The sequence below is a fragment of the Heloderma suspectum genome, chromosome 1 (assembly GCF_057233095.1).
Source record: "Heloderma suspectum isolate Gila_16-S chromosome 1, 16-S_ref, whole genome shotgun sequence".
Lineage (NCBI taxonomy): Eukaryota > Metazoa > Chordata > Lepidosauria > Squamata > Helodermatidae > Heloderma > Heloderma suspectum.
Window position 1 is genome coordinate 287,043,535 of NC_139458.1, and position 25,443 is coordinate 287,068,977.

Sequence of the window (25,443 nt, forward strand, 5' to 3'; positions counted from 1 at the left end):
TCACCTTAAAGGGAAAAAATTAAAAAACATGTCATTGTTGCAGTTGTCAAGGTTTGTGTATTTCCTTTCGTCTTCAATAAGCCACTCGTTTCCTTTTACGGGTGAGGGGTTCTGGTAATAGTGATGGGCAGTATCTGCAATGAGATAAGGATCTTCTGCAGAGAGGTGGCAGAAGGAGGAAGCGACACTGCTGTTGCTATAATTTGGGTGTGGTTTTCCATCATGCATATCTTCTCCAAATGAACTTATGTGAGATCTGAATGAGTGGTAACCGACCTTCGCCGTTGGTTCCCACCTATGAGGGGCGTGCTGGATGCCCAAATCAACCGCATTTACGGAGGCTAGTGTTTCACAGGGCAGACCTGCAAGAAATGTGGTAGAGTCACTGCAGTATTTCTCCGCCTGTGGATTTCTTCCTAGGTTCACGCTCTTATTCCAGGTTTGTTGCCCTCTGTATTCAGAATATGCAGAGGCTGCAATGGGGACTTTACAGTTATATTCGCTGCTTCCAGTCTGTTTGCGCTTGTCCAGGTATTTGTTGAAGCCCATGTCCTGACTGTGCTCTGTTAGATAAGATGATTTTTCAGAACTGGAGCCTTTGGCAAGAGACAAACAATTACTTATCACCTGCTTTGGCGGTTTTTTGTCTCTGAAACATCCACTGAAGACTTTGCGTGACACAAAGTCTTCCTGTTTGGAAACAATTAATGGTAAAGTATCCTGGCTTTTCATCTCACCTGTCAGAGACTGAAGAAAGAAAAATGCATCATAATATCATACAGCATATTAAGTAAAAGCTGAATAGTTCTTAGATCAGTACTATTGAACTACAAGACTGCCACTCAGAAGTGGGCTGGTTTGTTCAAATCAATGTGTGAAATCCACCCTCTTCCCTGCCCTTTCTCCTTGGGCCTTTTTGCCCCTTTAGAGTTGCCAGTGGGGGTGTCAGGATTCCTTTAGCCCCCACTTTATTTCAACGCCAAAAACAAACATAGACAAGAGGCTTCAGTCTACAGCTTTTAATCCATTACTTCACAGGGTCGTACAGATGCAAATTCTCAGTGACTCTCAGTCTACAAAGGAATGCCTTCAGGGGAATTCAAAAGGAAGTTAAGAGAGTTGCCCACCATTTGAAGAGGAAGGCGGTCTCAGTAGCCTAACTTAAGTGGGGGAGGTCCCTCTCTCTCGTGAAGCTTCTGAGCGCAGCTTCTCATGCAAGGCCAAACAGGTAGACCGTCTAAGTTCCGCCCCTGCCTTCTCTCTCTTTGCTCTGCATCTGGCGTCTATTAGATCAGACTCTCCAAACCCTGCCTCCTTCTGTTCACTGTCTCTCACAGGGGTGTGTAAAGAGGAATCCTCATCCTCAGCCTGCTGGGCATTTGTAACCTGAGAAGCCAGCCCAGTCATGTCTGGACTAGCCTGGGAAAACACCTTCCCCATGTCTGGTGGTTCTCCTTCAGAATCTGAACTGCTACCCCACTCTCTGCGCTCAGAAACACCTCTGACCCGGGTGGGGAGATCTTCACAACAACAGAAAGAGAAGCGCATTGGAGTATTATCTGGATTTTCATGGCATCGGCTTTGGTCCATCAGGGACACACAAAACAAGATAAGCTGAGTGTACCATACCTTTAAAATCCAGTTTTTAGGGGGTTACACAGCACTTGAAAGGAACATACTTCTGGGTTGGGTGCAGGGAGTAGAACTGAACTGGCAGCACCTGCTCAACCAATGAGAGAGGCTTGTTTCCCACCCCTGTCCAGGCTCCCCCCTGCTACTACATTATTATGAATGGAGAGCATCAGAGCAACTATTTTTCCCCATGTGTGCAGATTTCCCTGAAGAAGCTAAAATTCCCAGTTCTCCAGTACAGCATCTGAAGGCTCTCCCTGAGAGCTTCCCCCCAACCCAATTCACCACATTCCAGCAATCTGCCGCAGAGTTATTGCTCCCACCCCATTCCCCCCCCCATGTGCACTTTTCCCTATTGCTTCCAATCCCTCCTTTCTCCTTCTCCCTGCTTGCAATGAGAAGCTCCTGAAAGATCATTACATAACAATGGAGAAACGACTTTACATCAGAGAAACTACAGGACATCAAAGAAGCACAACACTGCAATAGCAATTTAAGAGAAGTGAAAGAATGCTTTAGGGAGAGTTACTAAAGTTAGCCTTTAACCCTTTCACTGCAGAGGAGCAAGATTTATTTCTTACTTCTGAGTAAACATGCACAGAAGGAGGGATATGTTAAAGATTAAAAGCAGGCTAGCTAAGGTGAATGAGTGTCCCCACCACCGAGGGAGGGGTCGCTGCTGTGCTCCTGGGGATTTTCTCAATGGGACAAACTACTTCCTTCCATTGGGGAAACAAGAGGGAATGGGGCGTCCCACCCCCTTGACCATGTCACTGCCAGGTCACAGAGGCACGCCCAGGATTTAATGTGGGTGGGACATGGCACACTGTGGTAAAAACCACCAGGGAGCTGCTTTCAGTAAAAAAGTCAGAGTAAAAGGAGTTTCAGAAAATGCGGCTTTTCACACGGGAAGTCGCTGGTTGGCAGTGGATTGGTGATGATGTCATCTATTGCGAAGGAATTCAGACTGCTCTAACTTCTCACTAAATTGCTTATGAAGACAGCCCCCAGGTCACAATGCTTCAGTGATGGCAGGAGCCACAACTGGCAGAACGTTCTTGTTAGGCTGTAGACCTGGGAACGCTATGCTCCTATGGCTCCCTTCCTTGCCTGCACAATTTATTCCTGCAAATAGTGTATAGTTCCTCCTGCCTTTTGCCCCAGGCTTACTTTCTCCTTGGTTCTTCCTTTCTGAAACTTCATGTCGCTACCTCTCATTGTCTCCTCAGGTTCCTGCTTTCAGGTCACTGCCTGTATTCTTCGACTTCCCTTAGCTCTTTGCCACCCTCTCTAGTATTCTTCTTTCTCTCCCACTGCAGGATACAGTTCCTATCAGTTTCTCCTTGCCTCAGTTTTCCGTTTCCTCCACTCCTTTCCTCCAGCCTCATTCTCCATCTATCCTTCAAGTGCTTTTCCCCCTTAGTCCCTTGCCTACTCTGCACCCTTCCTTCAGCCCCCTTTCCTCTGTGCTCCTTGTTGTTAGCTTCTCTGCAACTCATCTTCCTAGTCTTTGGCCAGACTCTGTGCGAAGTTTTCGTTTAAGACAGACTTCTCTCACAGAAACTAGACTGCAAGTCATCACACCATCTTCGCCAACCAGCGTCTGAACCTTCGCTGCCGCAAACCCAATATAATATAGACAGGTTGGCCTACAATGCAATGTTGCTGGTGGAGTGCTCATATGGGTTCCATCAGCCAGACATGGCCTGTTCCAGGATATTCTGTTACAGGCCCCACCCCCAGTTTTCTGTTCTTCTTCCTGAACAGAGATTCAGCATTCTGCGGATGCTGAGGATCTTAAGTCCTCATTGAGCTGCTTGTGGGGTTGCGAGTTTTGTTTGTTGCCTCTTAGATTTCCCCCCAAAATATTTGTTTAAAACTTCTGCAAAATGTGTGGCTCCCCTGAACCTGCTGATACTTCCCTCTTGTGTGAGTAGTACTGTTTTGGCTATACAAGGATCAACACTCACCCCCAAACATTGCTAATAGAGGGAATGATACGATGGCTCGACAAATTCTACAGTCCTGCTCATCCAACTGGTCTATTTGCATGAACAGTGTAACATCAGAGCCATCAAATCACATTAGATTGTAGCTCCTCTTTCCTGAAGTGGAAAACTGCAAGTTGTGATTTTTCCAGTTCACAGAAGAGAGACTTTGATCTTTTGTGAATTAGTCACTCCAATGTTATGCTGCTCATATCAGGAAGCCATTAACACGAACAGATTTTTTTTTGCAAAGGCTGGCTACCCATGTCACACTTCAGAGATTCCTTGGCCCAATCTACATGGCTGATTTAATGTGGAGGGAGAGAACACTGGGGTCATTCACAACGGATGACACTGTCGCCAACCTACAGCAATCCTGCAGTTTCCCTCTGGAAAAGGAGCATTTTCAGAAAGTAATTTTAGTACATTGTTTTTCCTTAAACGTGGCTCCCAAGCAGTTCTGTTGCAGTGTGTCCCCCCCCACACACACATTAAATCCTGACAATGCCTATTTGTGTGACCTGGTGGTGACCTGGTCAAGGGGTGGGGCCATCCTCCCCTCCCCGTTTCCTCTTTTTACCCATTTGCAGTAGGGCTGCTTTTGCAATAAGTAGACTCCTTTCTCCATTCAGAATAGTGCTGCTTCATTCACAATAGCGGAGTAGCCAGCTTTACTGATTCACAATATGTAGTGCACAATAAAGAATACCCAGAGGGGAAGGAGAGGGGGCGGCCAGTAGTGGGAGCCTGCAGTATCAGTATTTTGCAGTAGCGTTACTGCAATATACTGAAAACAAAATAATACACAGAGAGAGAGGGAAAGGAGAGGAGGCAGCCAGTATGACAAGGGAGCATGGACTGGGTGGGGAACAAGCCTCTCTCATTCAATGAGCAGCATCTCTGTGGTTGATGACATTCACTTCAACTGGTGGGATTCCACCCACCCAACCCCAAAGTAAGGTGGTTTAAAGTGCTCTGTTTGACTTGTGAAAATGGGATTTTAGGTGGTTTATACCCTATTTTTCTTGCTTCATGTGCCGCTGATGGACCAAAGCCAATTTCATGCTAATCCATATAAAAGCTGAAAACCCTTCTGCATGAGTTTCCATGTAGATTGGGCCCTGGTGTGTTCCTTCTACTCCAGCAGTTACGTAACCTAGAGAGAGACCCAAGGATATTTTTTTTTGGATCCTAAAATCTAAATTATTTGCTCTGAACATGGTTACACCTAAGGGTGTATAGAGAGACGAGGACCTCAGTGAGATTATAAATCTGTGTCCGGATGTACCAGTGAAGCAGTTCTCTAACAGGACTTGCTGGCTCCTGCTACAGGGTTATTAGAATTCCCAACCTTATCAAAAAAACAAGTTAACCCTATGTGGCTTTTTGGCCTCTCTGTATCTGCCTTTAAGAAAAAAGGTCATATTCTTCATAAATATAAATATACATTTATAGATTTTTTTAAACTAGATTTAAACCTATTTCCACACACCTTGTCATATTACCATGTTGAAGCCCTCATTTTAGATGACTGAAACTACCTTTCCTGGTTTAATATAGCAAGGCATCTTCAGCTGCCTATACAGCTGAATATTTTGGGGTGATCATTTGCAGTTATAGAGGTTATACGGCTTTTATAGTGGGATGGTAAGCCCCCTTTCCCATACTGTTTGTTATATAAGAAGGTGCAGCTTCTTAAAGGAGCGGGGTAATCCAGGCTTAAATCAGACCCCTGACAGGCACATATAGGATTATCCTATTTTATACCCAAAATAACTCTATGGGTTGGTTAGGCTGAGAAAAATTATGGCTTATCCATGGTCATTCAAAAATCTTCATGGCTGAACTAGAATCTGAACCCAGGATACCCCAGTCAAAGTTCAAGACTCTGGGTGTCATCACACAAGGCAGAAATCGCACACCCCTACCGGGCTTTCTTCTTCCGGAGTCTTTCTGGCATCCTGATCAGCACAATACGTGCCTCCCCCGCCCCCCCTTTTTTTGCCATATCCCTTGTGTGGAATTTCCCTATGTTCCATTTATACAGCCACGAAATGGTGCTGCGACATTGCAGTGATATCACATGTTCCTGGAATTACACATCCCCTTTAATGGTGGTGTAATTTATTACTATATTATCAGTGAATTAAATCATTGTGGGATAAACCTAAAAAACTGCAGGAGAGGCGATGGAGGATGACAATATCATGAAAAGGACCTGCAAACTTCAGTGAGGGACCCACCACGAATGCACAATAAAAGCCTCATGCGATGGCGCCCTCTGTCTAACATAACACATTGTCTCTGCCACGTAATGAAGAATCAAACCACCAATTGCTCACTGAACATCTTTCTTGGGCATAGAGCAATGCATTTGCTTTAAAAACTTCAGTTATTTGTTGGCAATTGTAAAAAAGTTAATCCCCACAATACACCTCATTATATCAGTGTTGAGAAACTTGTAAGTATTCCTAATTATCTTCCATTTTGTGTATGTATTTTTTATGATTAGTGGTAAATCACTGTTTGTAGAAATGAGGCACAGCAAAGCATGCTTCATGTATATGGGGACTTTTCTTGCAAAGACATTCAGCCAGTGGCGCATTCTTTAGAGCCCATCCCTTCTGAAGTTAAAAAGCAATGTGACGCTCGGAGGAAAATGTTGAAAAACCATCTAATTATAGCCAATTCTATTTTTAGCTTATAAGATATGTTCTAGTAGTTTTTCCCCTGATGCCTAATATTGGGATGCTGTAATTTTTCTTCCCTTTCAGAACTTGCTCCTCATCTGAGGTCAGTGTCCACACTTTGTGACTGACAGCATAAATTCCACTGAAATCAGCAGGTCCTATATTAGAGTAAATTAGCTTGAGCAGAGGAAGGCCATGTAAAAGCTGCAGGCATGCATACACACACGCATATGCTCACGTGCGCACACACACACAGCCTGCCAAACAGTCTGACTCAGTATGGTAGCAGCATGGGACTAAATGGGCCAGAAGAAATAGGTGGGAAGTGACTCACCTTTTCCATGAAGCCTTTGACACAACCCCCAGTTCCCATGCTCTACTGTAAGTCAGCAGCCGAAACAACCATGTATTGCTTCACTATTTGTCCCTGCATCGACTTCCCATCTCTTCCTCAGTTGTTTCCCCTGTGTCAGTCTTTAGGTTGTAAGCTTCTTGGGGCAGGGATCTATCCTCTGGTACTCTGTAAAGCTCTGTGCACACTGATGGTGCTATATAAATGATAATAAGATGAGCCACAGTTCTTGTACTGTCTACCCTTGTGCAAGGAAGGAAAGTGAAATGATAATGAAATCAGATGCCTGCAAAACCATATTGCAACATCCTTCCCTCTCTTCAATAACATTCTAGTCAGTGTGACCAAAAAACAGGCTGGGGAAGGCTTGATTCTCAGTGCCTGGGTCACCTGAAGCAGGGAGATTTAACTACCACACCACCCAATAATATTCTTGAGTTATTTTTTCTCACACAAGGGAATGGTTGCCCTTCTCTCTGGTGAGGAACAATAAACCACTGCACTCGAGGGACTCTGCTACAGTGGAGGTGTAACCTGTCTAGCCTTCAGCTGATACACTGCATAATGCAGGGTCCTTGAAGTCTGATGTACCTTCCTTCCACCCATCCTTCTCCTGTCATAATGCTGGCCATTTTGCTAGTTAATAAAATGAAAGTTTACCTCAGTATCTCTGCTCCGTTTAAGTCTTGGAGAAGCTGGTGCATGAGTTTTTTGTATTGATCTTCTTGCTTCTGCTTCTGCTTTTGTTTCTGGTCTTGGGTGATCATGAATGCCCTTTGACTTTAAAAACAAATGAACATAACATAGAAACATAAAACCACAAGGCAGGTTCCAATATAATGCCCACTAGACAAAAGTATTAAAATCCCAAATGGCCTGGGCATCGCACTGGACATAGCATGTCTTTCTTCCAAGAGTGTACTCTATTCTAGATTATAGTTACTTATTAAATGGAAGTATTCTGACCAAAGTTGCTGGTTCATATTTGAACCTAAGCAGCAAAATAATTCCAAAATATCTGCACATAGAATAGGCTATTCTGTAGAGAAAATCTGGATTGAAAGGCTCACTGCAAATCAAAATGAAGAGTGGAGCAAGAATATTAAATGGAATTTATGTGGACATGTTCTGATGTAACTTTCTGAAATTCTCGGCCTACTCTCTGCTTACCCTTTCTTCAGGTTCTTCTTTCTTAGTCTGTTGGCAGTTGGTATGACCCAACTTGTGTATATGACTGGGCAAGTAGACGAGTTTCTTAACTTGCCTGTCCACCTTCTTAACTTAAATAACTCTCCTTAAAGCAGTGTGAAACACCCACTGCATTTGTTGTTGTTGTTGTTGTTGTTCAGTCGTTCAGTCGTGTCCGACTCTTCGTGACCCCATGGACCATAGCACGCCAGGCCTTCCTGTCCTGCGCTCTTTCCCGGAGCGTGCTCAAGTTCATATTCATTGCATCCGTGATGCTATCTAGCCATCTCATCCTCTGCCGTCCCCTTCTCCTTTTGCCTTCAGTCTTTCCCAGCATCAGGGTCTTTTCCAGGGAGTTTTCTCTTCGCATCAGGTGGCCAAAATATTGGAGCTTCAGCTTCATTATCTGTCCTTCCAATGAGCACTCAGGGTTGATTTCCTTTAGGATGGACTGATTTGACCTCCTTGCAGTCCAGGGGACTCGTAAGAGTCTTCTCCAGCACCACAGTTCGAAAGCATCAATTCTTCGGCGCTCAGCCTTCCTTATAGTCCAGCTCTCACAGCCATACATTACTACTGGGAAAACCATAGCTTTGATTAGGCGGACCTTTGTCGGCAAGGTGATGTCTCTGCTTCTTACTATGCTGTCTAGGTTTGCCATAGCTTTCCTCCCAAGGAGCAAGCGTCTTTTAATTTCATGGCTACAGTCACCATCTGCGGTGATCTTGGAGCCCAAGAAAGTAAAATCTGTCACTGCTTCCATTTCTTCCCCTTCTATATGCCAGGAAGTGATAGGGCCAGATGACATGATCTTAGTTTTTTTAATGTTGAGTTTCAAACCAGCTTTTGCACTCTCCTCTTTCACCCTCAACAAGAGGCTCTTGAGATCCTCTTCGCTTTCTGCCATTAGGGTGGTATCGTCTGCATATCGGAGGTTGTTGATAATTCTCCCGGCAATCTTAATTCCGACCTCTGATTCATCCAACCCGGCATTTCTCATGATGTACTCTGCATATAAGTTAAATAAGCAGGGCGACAATTTACAGCCTTGTCGTACTCCTTTCCCAATTTTGAACCAATCGGTTGTTCCATCTCTGGTTCTTACTGTTGCTTCTTGACCCTCGTACAGGTTTCTCAGGAGACAGGTAAGGTGGTCTGGTACTCCCATCACTTTAAGAATTTGCCACAGTTTGTTGTGATCCACACAATCAAAGGCTTTAGCGTAGTCAATGAAGCAGAAATAGACGTTTTTCTGGAATTCTCTTGCTTTCTCCATGATGCAGCGAATGTTGGCGATTTGATCTCTAGTTCCTCTGCCTCTTCTAAACCCAGCTTGTACTTCCGGTAGTTCTCGGTTCGCATACTGCTGAAGCCTAGCTTGTAGGATTTTGAGCATCACCTTGCTGGCATGTGAAATGAGTGCAATTGTGCGGTAGTTTGAACACTCTTTGGCGTTGCCCTTCTTTGGAATTGGAATGTAAACTGACCTTTTCCAGTCTTGTGGCCACTGTTGAGTGTTCCAGATTTGTTGGCATATTGAATGCAGCACTTTAACAGCATCATCTTTTAGGATTTTAAATAGCTCGGCTGGAATACTGTCATCTCCGCTAGCTTTGTTGTTACTAATGCTTCCTAAGGCCCACTTGACTTCACTCTCTAGGATGTCCGGCTCAAGTTCAGTGACCGCACTATCATGGCTATCAGGGACATTCAGATCTTTCCTGTATAGTTCTTCTGTGTATTCTTGCCACCTCTTCTTAATCTCATCTGCTTCTGTTAGGTCCCTGCCTTCTTTGTCTTTTATCATGCCCGTCTTTGCACAAAAGGTTCCCTTGAGATCTCCAATTTTCTTGAAGAGATCTCTAGTCTTTCCCATTCTGTTGTTTTCCTCGATTTCTTTGCATTGTTCATTTAAGAAGGCCTTCTTGTCTCTCCTTGCTATTCTCTGGAACTCTGCATTCAGTTGGGTATATCTTCCCCTTTCTCCCTTGCTTTTCGCTTCCCTTCTTTCGTGAGCTACTTGTAAAGCCTCCTCAGACAGCCACTTGGCTTTCTTGCATTTCTTTTTCTTTGGGACGGATTTCGTTGCTGCCTCCTGAACAATGTTACGGACCTCCGTCCATAGTTCCTCAGGCACTCTGTCTATCAGGTCTAATCCCTGAAATCTATTCCTCACCTCCACTGTATATTCATCAGGGATATGATTTAGGTCATACCTGAACGGTTTAGTGGTTTTCCCGACGTTCTTCAATTTAAGCCGAAATTTTGCAGCTCATGATCTGAGCCACAGTCAGCTCCAGGTCTTGTTTTTACTGACTGTATGGAGCTTCTCCATCTTTGGCTGCAAAGGACATAATCAATCTGATTTCGATATTGACCATCTGGTGACGTCCATGTGTAGAGTCGCCTCTTGTGCTGTTGGAAAAGAGTGTTTGCTATGATCAGCATGTTCTCTTGGCAAAACTCTATTAGCTTTTGTCCTGCTTCATTTTGTACACCAAGGCCATGCTTGCCTGTTATCCCGGTGATTTCTTGACTTCCTACTTTAGCATTCCAATCCCCTATGATGAAGAGGACATCTTTTTTTGGTGTTAGTTCTAGAAGGTGTTGTAGGTCTTCATAGAACCGATCAACCTCAGCTTCTTCGGCCTCAGTGATTGGGGCATAGACTTGAATTACTGTGATGTTGAGTGGTTTGCCTTGGATTCGTACTGAGATCATTCTATCATTTTTAAGATTGTACCCCAGTACTGCTTTTCCCACCCTTTTGTTGACTATGAGTGCTACTCCATTTCTTCTAAGGGATTCTTGCCCACAATAGTAGATATGATGAATTAAATTCGCCCATGCCTGTCCATTTGAGTTCGCTGATTCCCAAGATGTCGATGTTCAATCTTGCCATCTCATGTTTGACCACCTCCAGCTTACCTTGATTCATTGATCTGACATTCCAGGTTCCTAAACAGTATTGTTCTTTACAGCATCGGATTTTCTTTTCACCGCCAGACACATCCACAGCTGAGTGTCCTTTCGGGTTTGGCCCAGCCGCTTCACTCTTTCTGGCGCTACTTGGAAATACCCTCTGCTCTTCCCCAGTAGCATATTGGACACCTTCCGACCTGAGGGGCTCATCTTCCGGCGTCATCTCTTTTAGCCTTGTGATACGTTCCATGGGGTTTTCTTGGCAAGAATACTGGAGTGGGTTGCCATTTCCTTCTCCAGTGGACCACATTTTGTCAGAACTCTCTGCCATGACCTGTCCGTCTTGGGTGGCCCTGCACGGCATAGCTTATGGCTTCACTGAGTTACGCAAGCCCCTTCGCCACAACAAGGCAGTGATCCATGAAGGGGACCCACTGCATTGCTTATCATCAAAAGCATAGCTCATCTATGACAACAGACTTTCCTTGAATAAATCAGATAGCCTTTTTTTACCAACCTGAAAAAATATGAATGGTCCTTCATGTCTCCAGAAGTTGGTTACAGGGTACCCACCATGGCCTCGACAGGGAATAAGCTTCAAAGGCCCATTACAGTTAGGGCATGATTTCCCTGTAAGAAGTATTCCATTAAATATTGCCTTTCAAATGAACTTAGTTTTACAATTAATCCTTACATTCATGTCATGCTAGCTGAAATTGTGTGGGGTATAGTATCCTCTTTTTCTGCCAGAGTATAAGAGGAGGATTGTATATAAACAGAAGCTGGCACTGTCCATGGCAAATGGTTGCCATTTTAACATCTAAGTACTAAACACATTTATTTGGAAGTCCCATTGATTTCACTGAAAGTTACCTCCATATAAGCGTGGCTGCCACTACGATCCTAAATGCATTGGGTGGGGTCCAAAGACTTCACATGCACATGAGCCTAGAGCACTTCCATGCATGTACAGGGCCTTTCCTGATTTTCATGTTATTTGGGATGCCTTCCAGAGTGTCTCCTGACCTTCAGGGGTAGCTGTTCAGGTATGAAAGAGGTTGTTGTGGAAGAAGGTCCTGAGAAGGGCACATGTGGCCTTTGGAGTACCCAATGTAGACTCCTTGAAATGACTGGGATTGTCTTCTGTTAATAGGGTTAGGACTAAGTCCTGTGTTCAGGATGAAGATATTAGACAGTATAATGTGAAAAATGTGTTGTTGGCAGAACTGAAAGATCACACATAAAACCCAAACTGTGGAAACCTGTCCCCCTCAGATATGGTCAGTGCTGAGTCTTCTAATTTTTCAGTGCCAACTGAAGAGCTCACCCAGGACTTTTGATTGAATTTGGGTTGCTGCCCTTTGTAAATGGCTATTTATCTGTGTATGTTCTCTCTCTGTTTTTGTATTATTGGTTTAATGTTTACTGATGGATTGATTGTAATTATTTTATTGGTATTGTACTCCACTTTGGGATTATTTTGTAATGAATTTATAAATACATTTTATAATTTATTTATTTATTTAAAATTTGACAAACTTTTACTTTAAGAAGTCCCATTTGATTACACTGTGATATACTTTCCCATGTTACAATCCTGTACCCACTTACCTTGGAGTAAACCCCACTGAATTCAATGGAACTTATTTCTGAGTAAACATGCATAGGATTGTATTGTATGTGTACTTATAATGTCAGATTACAAACACTTGCTTTTGTTATTATTACATCAGAAATATATACATAATTACTTGGTTTTCCAGTCTTTTGGTAGCTTTAAGCAAAGGACCAGTGCATGATTTCGGGCTGCAATCCTATGCATGTTAACTCAGAAGTAAGCCCCATTGAATTGAATGGAGCTTAATCCCAAGTAAAGTTGCATAGGATTGCAGCCTGAGTGACTTATTTGTCTTTTTTGAAAAGTTCAACTAAAATGAATGTCAACTAAAACTTCCATTTAGAAGGTCACAAAATGGTTTCATGTTAATATATTTTCAAAATTTTGTAGAATAGGTATGTATTTCAGGCATTAATTTATCCCCTACCATTGATATAATGTTTACAATATTGTTAACTAACAAGTAAGAGTATTCTATGCATGCTTACCTAGGGGTCAGTTTAATTTAATTAAGTGGGGTTGGACTCGATGGCCTTGTAGGCCCCTTCCAACCCTACTATTCTATAAGTGGTACTTACTTCCAAGTAAGGATCCTTAAGATCACCTTGTAAGGCTATGCTCATTTGTTTATTTTTATTTATAGATTTTAATTGTTTTTTCCCCAGTTATAACTGGACAACATAAAGTACAACCCTAAATGAAAGATGGGGCAGAGAAGGATAAGGGGTTTAGAATTTGAAGGCAGATCTAATATAGATGGCAGCTGAAACTGTTAACCTATAAAAGTTGTATAGATAAGAAATCAAGCAAACAAGTCTGAGCAGAGACTAGAGAGTCTAAATAGGTGCCCATTGTGTTGTATGTGATGGATAATAGGAGACGGGAAATTGTCCTTCCACTGTTGCAGTGCAAGTCCCTCTGCAACCATAAGTGCTTTCATAAGCCACCTTTGTCAGCCTTCAGGCAGATCCCAAAGCACAGGAATGTAACGTTCAAGCTTCTTGTTTCCAAGACAAGATTGATATGTACCATGACCTCCACCTGGGCAGGACTACATCAGGTGGGTCAGAGACACATAGTCAGTGCCATACCTCCAATATCTTTCTGTGGGGGATACATTTTTCTTAAAGAGGCACAAGGGGGTTCAATAAATACAACATCACCATTTTTGCTGCATCAGCCTTACTTTTAAGTCAAGGGAAACAGAATGCACAGATCCAAGGACAATTTTCCACTGCTGATCCTGTAAGGGATGCTCAGGTTCTTTGTTCCATTCCTGTCTAATAGGGTTGTGTGTGTATCAAAGTCACCCATGTTGCCATATCACAGGCTTAATTACTTGGGTTAAGCTGATCAAGTCCTCTAACAAGGCTGGTAGTGCAGAGGCACTGAAGGCTGAGGAACCATAACTAGGTGTCAAAACATGCTTGACTTGTAAATCTTGCCAGTTTGCCAGAGTCCCTAGCTTTCCCCTGTTTCTTAATTCAGAAAATAATTTTAAAAATCTGGCCCAACCAATTAGTCTAGAGTGTGAGATCTACACTCAACCCATTTTTCTCACAAAAAATTAATGCTTCCCAATTTTTAGGTCAGGATTGCATCAGAGAGTCATTTTAGTATAGGAATAAGGATTAAACTGAAATTGATGGTTAATACATGCCATGCCTCTCTGGTTGCAGAGATGGTGGGTGGAATTGTTCCCTCTGTGTGTAGAACCAAGTGCTATCCAGCTACTGAGGGGTGCCAGATAGAAAGTTCCCAAGTTGGTCCACAAGGAAGCTTTGGGGAACAGTAAGGTCTGTCCCTCATGAACACAGGAAAGAAAGCTTTGCGGTATCAGCTAAGATCTGGAAAATTAACACCCGTCTTTAATGGGCAATTGCATTTGTTTAGAGAGTGAGAATCTAGGAGGAGGAGAAGAATCCCAAACAAATCTACAGAAAAGGGTATTACATTTATTAAAAAAAAAACCCTGAGGGCATGCAAGGGAATTCCCTTATGAATGTATCTGATATGGGGTAAAACATTCGTTTTAAGTATATTAACTTTCCCTCAAGTACTCATTGGATGTAGGACTCATCTCTCCTTGTCCAAATAGATTCCAATTTCAGTTTGATAGTCTTTGCCATATCTCTAGGAATTTGAATCTCCAGATAAGTTATGACTTTGGGACACCAAAAAGCTGACAGTCGGTAGACTTGTTTGGCAGGGTGTTAACTCCTAGTCCAGTTAATGGTATAGACATAGAGGAGGAGTGGGCAACTTCATTCTGGGGGACAATTGCTGACTCACGGAACCCAACCTCCCCTGCTGCTGAAATAGTTGCAGCCGCTGCATTGCTGCCAAAATTTAGTGGCAATTTGGCAGTGGCAAAAAGACTGCATTTTCACTTTAAAGCAAAGTGCATGGGGAACCTTGTTTTAATGCAAACTCATGCTCTCCTTGCATCTTGTTTTAAAGTGAAAATGCAGTTTTTTTGCTGACACCACCACCACCATTAGTTTGGGGATAATAGTAACATGAGCATCATGTAGAAAGACAGGTAGTTTATCAAATTCCAGAGCACTTTGATAGAGGGAAAACATTTGGGGGCTAAAAAACCTATATGGGTCTTACAACATTGAATAGAAAATCCACCTGGTCCAAGAGTTTTACCATTCTTAATGGTTAATGACCTCTTTATTATCTTCTTCCTACAGGGCTGCTGCACGGAAGTCACTTTGCTAAGAATCCAACCAAGTAAGATCTAACTGGGAAAGAAAATTAGTCATCTCTTGAGAATTAGAGAATTTGTCACTCTCTTTGTAAAGTGCATTAATATATTTGGCTGCTGTATACTTATTGTCATGCTTGTCATTCAGCAAGGAAACTTTGAAATGCCAGTCCCTTGTAGGCTTGCAGAATGTGTTCTGGCTAGAAGGACTAATGTAACAGGAGGATGTTCAGAGATGCTCAGTTCTGCAATCAGTAATAAATTGGATTAGAATGGAAGATCTAACTGAAAATAATTTTGATGGACAGAGGACAAGAATGTATAATCTTGATCTGTAGGATGGAGAGGTCACCAAACATCCACCAGTCCCTGATCTGCCCTGCGTTTTTAGCGTTGATCTGACTGTTGATTAAAGTTTGTGGTGAGAAGTTTTTCTATCCAATATTGGATCAATATTATAATTAAAGTCTCCACCCCAAATTAAGGGGTCATGCATCCCTCTTGACTTTATGACAAACAGCTAGGGAGTCTATTATGGTCAATGTAGTACTTGGAATTTTTGCCACCAAAACATAGAAATGCCCTTTTGGGTCTCAAAGCCAACATGGATTTGTCAAGAACAAATCCTGCCAGACGAACCTGATCTCATTTTTTGATCAAGTCACCTCCCTTGTGGACTGTGGGAATGCTGTGGACATAATATACCTTGACTTCAGCAAAGCTTTCGACAAAGTGCCCCATGATATCCTGATCAGCAAACTAGCTCAAAGTGGGCTAGATGAAACAATGATCCGGTGGATCCACAGTTGGCTACAGAATCGGACTCAAAGAGTGCTTATCAATGGGATCTTCTCAAACTGGGGAGAGGTAACGAGCGGGGTACCGCAGGGCTCAGTCCTGGGATCCGGTGGATCCACAGTTGGCTACAGAATCGGACTCAAAGAGTGCTTATCAATGGGATCTTCTCAAACTGGGGAGAGGTAACGAGTGGGGTACCACAGGGCTCAGTCCTGGGATCCGGTGGATCCACAGTTGGCTACAGAATTGGACTCAAAGAGTGCTTATCAATGGGATCTTCTCAAACTGGGGAGAGGTAACGAGCGGGGTACCGCAGGGCTCAGTCCTGGGCCCAGTGCTCTTCAACATTTTTATTAATGACTTGAAGGAGGAGGTGCAGGGAATGCTGATCAGATTTGCAGATGACACAAAATTGGGTGGGATAGCTAATACTTTGGAAGACAGAAACAAAATTCAAAGTGATCGGGATAGACTGGAGCGCTGGGCAGAAAACAACAGAATGACATTTAATAGGGATCATCAGCTGATCATCAGGAAAAACCTCATGACTGTTAGTGTTAGAGCAATACGGCAATGGAACCAATGACCTAGGGAGGTGGTGGGCTCTCCCACACTGGAGGCATTCAAGATGAGGCTGGACAGCCATCTGTCAGGGATGCTCTGACTTGAATTCCTGCATTGAGCAGGGGGTTGGACTTGATGGCCTTGTAGGCCCCTTCCAACCCTAATGTTCTATGATTCTATGGTACTACATCCTGAACTGTAAGCTGATCCTTTTTAGGAATAAGTACAGCTACACTTCTTGGCTTTTATTTGAGGACCCACTGGCATATACCTCTTCCTCCCAGTCTTTGCAAAGCCTGTCATTGTCCAAGGAGGAAGGTATGTTTCCTGTAGGAAAACCACATCAACCCTCAATTTCTTCAGTTAAATGAGAGTGTGTTTCCTTTTGTTAGATGTACCCAGTCAACTGCAACATTCCAAGTTACAGTGTTTAACAACATGTCAATTTGGGAAAGGTAGAGTGGAGTGGAACAGGAAAACAAACTTTCACACTCTATCTTTACTTAGGCCTTGGACTTGGTAGACAGTACATCAAAGGCAAGGTGGTGGATACTGGTTTGTGTATTGTTTGGATCTGCCCATACAGTGGGTCCCTAACCCCAACCCTAACCCTAACCCTTGTTATCTTGAAATGTGGTTCTAATAAGGGGCACTTCTTTGGCTGAAGCCATAACAAGTCTGATTTCCCAAGTGTCCAGTAACAAAATGTTATTTGTAAAGGAATTTAAGGACCTATAGCCAAATCACATGTCAGGTACTATGAGCTGTTTATAGTAGGTAACAACTGGGGGTTGGGGTAGAAGCGGGATAAGAATAGGATGGAGTAAGAAGGTTAACAGGCAACAGAGAACAGAACAAGAAAACCAACACAGTGAAAAAGGTAAGTAAACCTTGTACAAAAACCTATTAATCTGCTTCCAGACTAGTAGTTTCCGCTTCTATAGGTAGGAGACATCATGACTGCTTCTCCCCAGTATGTATTTGGACGACTGGCATCAAGCAGCATACTTCTCGCCATTTCTATCGAGATTGGTTCTTTCTGTCTGCTTCTCTATTTTGTTTGGAAGTGTATGGTACCATAGTCTGCTGCTCAATGCCTTGTTTCTTAAGGTATGCTTATCTTTCCTTGCCCAGTTACTCTCTCCCTGTTGCTGGTTCACTGGAACCTGTTGCTAGTTGCTGCTACAAACTTGTTAGGTTTGTTTACTGCCTCATTCTTATGTTTTATGAGGCAGGTGCTGGTGTAGCTGAAGTTGTCAATGAAGGTTATAAAGTGCTTGTTCCCAGGGGGGGTTGGTATCTTCATTGGTCCATGTAGATAACTGTGGATTACTTCCAATGGACACTTGGGCTCTCTTGGGTAGTGGGGCATGGATTGTCTTGGCCTTAATACAGCTTGTGCGTGAGGCATGCTGATAACACCAAGTCCTCTGTCAGGTCCTTGTTGGCAGGTATGCAGAACCACTTTCAGCCAAAGGGCCGAATTCCATTGCAGAGAAGCTCTCGGGGGCCACATTCCAGTGGCAGGCAGGGGAGAAAACAAAGGAGAGGGCCAAAAATACCACCATATTTTAGCTGAAAGCTCTTACTGCACAAAAGCCAGGAAATCACCGGCTGAGGGAAAGGAGCTGGGGTTGGGGAAGGGGCCGTGATCTCCTGAACAACCCTGGAGGGCCAGATTGGGACCCCAGGAGGGCTGGATTTGGTATGAGGTTCTGCACCCCTTCTTTATTGACTCGGGGTTCCTGTGCCCTAGGCCTGGGTAGCTGTTCTGGCTTCCTCATCCCCACTTACCACCCTCCATAGGTAGTCATTCACAATTCCCATGACAAGGACACCTTCCCCCTTCTGAATGGGACATTCCTTCCCAAGGCTATTCCTGGTTAGCCACTTCGTTGAAAAAAGGCCTTTCTCTATGGACTTTTCTAGATAAGGCTTTTAACGCGCCACTTTACTGAGGCTCCTGCTTCTGGATTCTTTGTGGAATTAAGATCAGTTCCTTTACACATTTTTTCCTGGGTTTTTTTCTTTCTCTTCCTTTCTATATGTTCCATTACACAACTGCTAGGTGATGCTGTTGGTATAGCAGAATTTAACACAACATTGGAGAAGCAAGGTAAGGCAAACATCAGAGAAGTGCATAACCACTGAGGCTAATTACTCCCTCCACAGTAATGATCTTCCCACTGGTGAGGACAATTTTTTTTAAATTTTTTTTGCTGTAGTCTATTTCTGTGACGAGATCTTTGTCAGAGGTCATGTGGCTTGTTGTCCCTGAGTCATGTCCCTGATGACCCATTTTCTTGCATAAGTTTGAAGCAGCCATTCCACTCCCCCCTGTGGTTTTATTTGTGGCTGTCTTAGTCCTTTTTTTGGACATTCCATGTGCCCACTTGTGTTACTTGGCTTTCCAGGAAGGGATCTTCATGTCAATGGAATGAGAAGCATGTTGGAGTATTATCCAGATATTCATGGAATTGGCTTTGGTCCATCAGAGACACATGAAACAAGAAAAGCTGAGTGTACTATGCCTTAAAAATCTGGTTTTCACAGGTCCCGCAGTGCTTGAAAGGAACGTATTGCTGGGTTGGGTGGAGGGAGTAGAACTGAACATCATCAGCCTGGCAGCGGCTGCTCAACCAATGAGAGAAGCTTGTTTCCCTGTTCAAGTTCCCCCCTGCTACTACATTATTATGAATGGAGAGTAACTAATTCACAATTCTGAAGGCTAGAAACAGGGCTAAAAAGGCAGGCTAGATACTTGCTCCCCATGAGAGCCCCGCACCAGCGCAAATAAGCCCCATTCCAGCAAACAGTCAGGTAATTCTAGCTCCAACCCACCCCCATTCTTCTTCTCTGGGCGCTTTCTCCCTGCTCACAATGACAGGCTCCAGTGATCCTAAGACCTTGCCAGATCACTAGTGCGATACAGCTCTTATGCATGAGAGAAGCAACTTTACATAACATCCAAGAATCGACTACACAATGTTGGAGAAGTGATTTAACACAACATTGGAGAAGCAAAGTAAGGCAAACATCAGAGAAGTGCATAATCATTGAGGCTAATTACTCCCACTGGCGAAAAGGAAGTGCAGAGTGATTCTGAAGTCTCCAAAGAGTGCTCTAGGGCTTTGATGAGTTGGAAAGGCAGGTGAGTTACTTAGTTACCTAGGTTACTGAGGGCACAGCCAGGTGAAAGACACACCCCTAGGAATGCCCTGATCATACAAAATTTAAAGTGGAGGGATGGGTACCCAGCAGCTGAACCACAGGGGAGCTGAATTAAAGAAAAACAACACAGTAAAAGGACTCGGGGGGGGGGGGAAAGTGGCTTCCCCACAGGTAAACTCTGGGATGACTGCAGACTAGCTATGATATCTTGTGCTGCAAAGGACCTCCAAATGGTCCCAATCTGCAGCAAATCATCTGGGAAGACAGGCCCCCCACTGAGCAGTCCTTCTTTAGGTGTCTGGCTTTCTTTAGGGCAATCCAGAGGGCAGGTGGGGTGGACAGTCTCTCAAAAGAGCTGCGTCGGTTGTAAAAAGCAGCCAACACGGCTTGGCCAGGCTCAAATTCCTGGCTCTGAAGGGTCCTTCCTTAGAGCCAGGCATTCTGGGAGGGGGTGTCCTTGGAGATCGCCTGCACCATGGACAATCTCCAGGGACGCTCCCTCCCACAATGCCCGGCACTGAGGGAGGAGCCAAGAATTTGAGCCTGGCTGTCTCTCTGCAGAGCTGCACCAGCTGCTTTTTACAGCTGATTCGGCTCTTCAGAGAGTAGTTGTTGTAGCAGCAGCGGCAGCAACAGAGAAGTAGGTGGGAGACATGGTGGCGGGGGGAGAGGAGATGCAGCGGGGGGGCAGATGTGGCATGCAGGTGGGGGGAGGCGCAGTGGAGGTGCGTGCGTGCTCTCCCACTTCAGGTGGCAGGAGAGCTTGCATTGGCCTTGGTTGAATGAAGCAGACTGAATCCACTTTCTGGCTAAGCAAAGCAGATCAGGCCAGGATTCTAACAGAATGAAACCACCGCTACTACAGAACATTAGACATGAGAAATACAGGCCAAAGGGGACCTTCTTTGGATTCCACCTAGCTGCTAGGCAAGATTCCCCCCACCCTTTTGTGACTCCTGTTTGCACCGAAGGCATGCAGGTCCGTGCCCTGAGTGATCCTTGTTATTGCACCTATCAACTGCTTTAAAAACTCCAAGAACAACTTAGCCCTTAGCTTGCACCTTTGTGTGTGTTTGATTCCCTACGGTTGTTATTCCAACACCTTTTCCCTGGTGCATTTAGGGAGACTGTTTTTAAGAGGGAAATTAAGAACTTCATATGGTTCATTCAATTCAGTGGGACTTACTTCTGAGTAAGCATGCATAGGCTGCAGCTAGTTCAACATGTCATTTATGGATTGGCTCTGGTCTAAAACTAATCAGGTTACAAAGCAGAAGAGATTAGGTTACCCAGTAGATGGTTTCTGGGTCTAATTTCTATGAAATCACAATTCCAAACTGGAAGAAGCCCAGGCTAAGCAACCTCAGCCTTTTCACATAATCATACTTACGCTGCTGTTTTTGCCGAGCCTTATCGCATATGGCTGGTCTCAGATACATCTTCCCCCGATCAGGGGCTGAGCAATCATTGTTGCAGAGCACGACTCCAAGGCAGGACTTTTTTAAGATGCGGGAGTTGTGATTGTTGGTGTTCCTCATTGCCCAGCTACTCAGGTGCCTCTGAGCATTTTTATCATCAGCGCTATAGATGCATTTTACATAGGAATCCGGCCATTCTCGAAACCAATCTGTTTGTTTCACATCCTGTTAGGAACCCAAAGAATGTTAGGAACCCAAAGAACCCAAGGAAACAGAAGACTTCTCCCACCCTGCAGATTTTAAATACAGCAGTTCAAGTCTGCAATACAGACACGGGCAACTTCTTATTGAGTCTACATTATTTATTGTATAAAAGATTACCTGCTGCCTTCAGGCCTAGCAAATATTAAGCTGGCTGATTTCTTGTACATTTCAGGGTAGATTCAGGGCTGGTGGGGCAGCTAGAAGCAAGGGCTGGGTATATACCTCTTTAATCAGAGCAGTGTGCTGTAGGATAACCCAGGCAGATACCAAGATAGCAATAATGCTGATTGTTTGGTTGAGCATATTGGCATAGGTTTCACTATTTGTACTAGTGGAGAAATACTCAAGTTCTATATTATCAAAGACGTCTCCCAGGGACACACTGATAGTTCTGCTCCAATAAGTATGTGTTCCATTTTATTAACCACATACCAGAGAGGGGCAATCACATACCATCTTCAAGGGTCATCAAATGTATAATGAGGTGGGGTTGTTGTTGTTTTTCCTTTCAGGAGATTTTGTGATGGTAAAAAAAAAAAAAACAGGAGAAAAATAGTATGCAAGTCCTGGTGGTGCTTTTCCTTTAAAAATCTCTTGCACAACAATTCTAAACAGCTTTTTGAATGTAAGAGGGATTACCAAGCACTTTTACTGTTCTGTGTGGAACAGCTTTTGACAGAGAACCTCTCATTTACACTTAAGAGTGTGTATATCCATTGGATTGTGACCAGCTAGTGGTTAGATCCTGTTTGATGCCAACTACTATCTAACCACAAGCTTACGTTGTGAAAACTTGTGGTTTCTGTGTGCTGGTTATAAAAATCAACAAAACACTCTGGACAGCAAGTGGTTTTTACGAAATGCTATAGTTATTGGGATATACCACAAATAGGAGAAATCTGCATAGAAGTCACAAGAGATCTTTAGAGACAACCATAATTACTCCCACACCAAAGGTATCTGTATGAAAAAAAAGCCTAGTTACAGAGCTAGAATCAGCTCAGCAGATAGATAAGGCATGTCCCAGCCAAAGTCAAGCACTCTTAAGACCCATTGCTTTCAAAGGTAGATATTTAAACATGTGCTTAACTTTTTCTATTGAAAGCAATGAGATTTAAAAACTCTTAACTTGCCTAGATTATCCCCAGGGTTCTGCAAAGTGCACTGGCCCCAGGAAATGAGGCCCTCATTACATGTTTATACAAAAATATCTTCTATCGAATTCTTGTTCAAACTTTGTCTAAAATGATCCTCTTAACATTCAGCTACAATGTACAATCTAATAATGGCTAAAATCCAATAGAACATTTATTGACTTTTTTTTTTAAACCACTTATGAGCAAATGTGGGTATAATTGTTCATTTCAGTGGGGCTGCCACAGTTCATAGAAGTACCTGGTGGAATGTGGTCAAAGAAGGTAATATGCTGCAGTGATAGACCAACCTTTGATAGGATGAACAAACAAGTTACTAAGCCCATTCTGACCAGTGAAAAGTATCAACAAATCTAGTTTATGAATCTCATTTTATGAATTCCATCATGGTACGGCCAACAGGCTATGAATACAGATTACATCCTCAATGAAATTGATGGTGAAACTCCCAATGAATTTCAAGAGCTTTCAGTTGCAAGTTTGAATTACATTTCAATACAATGTTCAAAGTCATGATGTTGACCATGGGTTGGATCCAGACTTAGTCATACTTAAAGTAGACCCACAGAAATCAATGGGGCTTAAGCCATGCCTAACTTAAGTCCCATTGATTTCAATGCATGCACCCTAACAATGCAGTCCTATACATGTCTACTCAGAAGTAAATCCCATGGCGTTCAATAGGCCTTACTCCCAGCATGTGGGAAGATAGGATTGCAGCATAAGTATGACTAAGTCTCAGTCTAACCCATTGTGATAGTTCCTTGGGGCAGAGATCCATCTTCTTTGGCTTACACGGCTCTGTAATGTGCCATGTGCTATATAAATGAATGGACACAGAGCAAACAAATAAATTATATATAATAACATTACATTCTAAGGATAGACTAAAGTTCTTTTAGAATAGTTTCTAAAATAAGGTTGAAATATACATACCTTGGGGAGCTTGATGTCATTGATGTCCCAGCTGACCAATTCCCCGTGTTGAGAAGCCTGTTTTATGCTAACATCTTCTGCGGCTCTCAGCATTTTAGAATCCTTCCCCTGGACTTTGCAAGAGCAGTCTCTACCGTCAGCATTTGAAGTTGTCTGGCAGCCACTGCTTCCAAGTAGTTTAGAACCAGGAAGCTGTTTCCTGAAGCTAAATGATAGGCTGTTCATTAAAGATAAAAATCAGTATTCTTTTGCTAGAAAAACCCGTTCCATTAAATGTTTTGCAAGGGGCAAAGATAATGGAAAGTATAGCTTCGAGACAAGAGTGTGGTTCTTATGGATAATGACATTAGCTGAAAGAAAGCAAAAACCCCAGATATAAGTTTGGTGCCTCACTTTCGAATTTAAGGAACCAAAACGCTCACCTGTTTTATACTGACTAAACCCACACATAGTAGTAAAGAGTATGCACATTAGTACGTTGTTGCTCTGCTTGGCTAGAAACATGCTGTATAAGAGTTTAAACACCAGAGAATACTATTATTTGCTCATTTTCTCCCCTGCATGTTATATATGGACTTTATTACATTCTGGCCCCAATGCAGAAATTATAGGGTGGCCAGGTATCTACCTTACAGAGGACAGTTGTCTATCTGGAGGTGTCCCCGGTTTGAAGAGATGTCTAGGTTAAAGATCAAGAACCACAAGAAGCAGGACTAGGGCCTTGAAGCAGACCATCCGCAGTGAGCACCTGGGCAGCAGACTGAGCAGCCATACTGGCCACCTGATCACAGTCTTCCCCACTATTCTGAGATGCCTTGTATTTCTATTTATATTCTAGTTTTTATTTCCAAATTTGTACCTACACCTATAAATGTGTATATGCAAATGTTATGCGATTAGTATGATTTTTTTGTCCTCTCTCTCTTTTTGGGGTGATGCATAAGAGGCCACCCTAGCAGTGAATTATAATTGTGACTAAGGGAGCAATCCTATTGGTTTTCCTTGCATCAGCCTCTGAACTCAGAGGCTGACAGGGATCCTATGCAAAGCAGGAGGAACACAGAGGTGATCTTGGCCTCCACACTCCCCCTGCTCTGAGGCATCAGGGAGGGGAGGGGAGGGGAGGGGAAGAGGCTAGGGATAGCTCCTATCCACAGTCCCCCAGTCCCCTCCCCTCCCCTCCCTGCCCACTGGCACGCCTCCTTTCTATCCTCTCTGAGGTCGCCTTTGTAGCCTCGGGGAGGCAGCCAGTCTGCTTGTCTCTGCACTGGCTGCAAGGGGGCAGGGGAGGATCCAAGGTTGGAGCATTGTCTCTGACCTCAGATCCAGGAATCTGAAATATCCTATGGCCCCCAGACTCTGTCTAGGGGCCATAGGGTTGCTCTCTAATTCCTACTAAGACCACTGGAGAAACCTAGTCCATCACATTAGCGTAGGACCAGGAAACAGACAAGATGTAGGAGACCTGTGATCAGATCTCCTGACATTTCTAGTTTTTAGTTAAAAGCCACCATGGAAGCTACCAAACTAGATTAGGGGAGTGGCACTGGGGGAGGGATGGGCTTCTCCCATGCTGTTTCCTTAATCTACATTCCCTCCAAGCTACTGTGTTTGTTTTCCACACCACAGCCCCCATGCAAAACTCTGCTTCTACAATAACATTAATTTCTTCTTAAGAGAATATGAATACCATTATTTATGAATGAGAAGATAACGTATTTGGTGTGCCATTGCAACACCCCACAGCTGCATGTTATACAGACCAGCCATGGGCTACAAGAACAGACGTTTGAATGATTGCTTTTCATTGTGTGCTCTGAGCTAAATACATTTATAGCACAATAGATGGCAGCAAAGACGTCCTTTTCCTTTACAGTTCTGCAAAGCATGTTGTCATCCCTAGGTGGCATAGAAGAACCTTCTGAAGAAACAGGTGTTTGGAAGCTATTTCTTGTTTTATTTTAACAGCAAATAACATTTTGTGGGGTTGGGTGTGTATCCTTTCAACTGAATGATACTTAAGCTCCCCCCCTCC

General features: G+C 43.5%; 1 protein-coding gene across 1 annotated transcript; it reads right to left on the reverse strand.

The window, feature by feature from the left end:
- On the reverse strand, positions 1 to 23,501 carry GCM1 (GCM transcription factor 1). The gene is made up of 5 exons (XM_084811944.1): positions 23,409 to 23,501; positions 21,027 to 21,279; positions 11,290 to 11,402; positions 7,323 to 7,442; positions 1 to 747 (listed from the first exon to the last, which is right to left on the reverse strand). Exons 1-5 carry the CDS (start codon positions 23,499 to 23,501, stop codon positions 1 to 3), a joined length of 1,326 nt encoding a protein of 441 aa, XP_084668070.1.
- Positions 23,502 to 25,443: the final 1,942 nt, after the last annotated feature.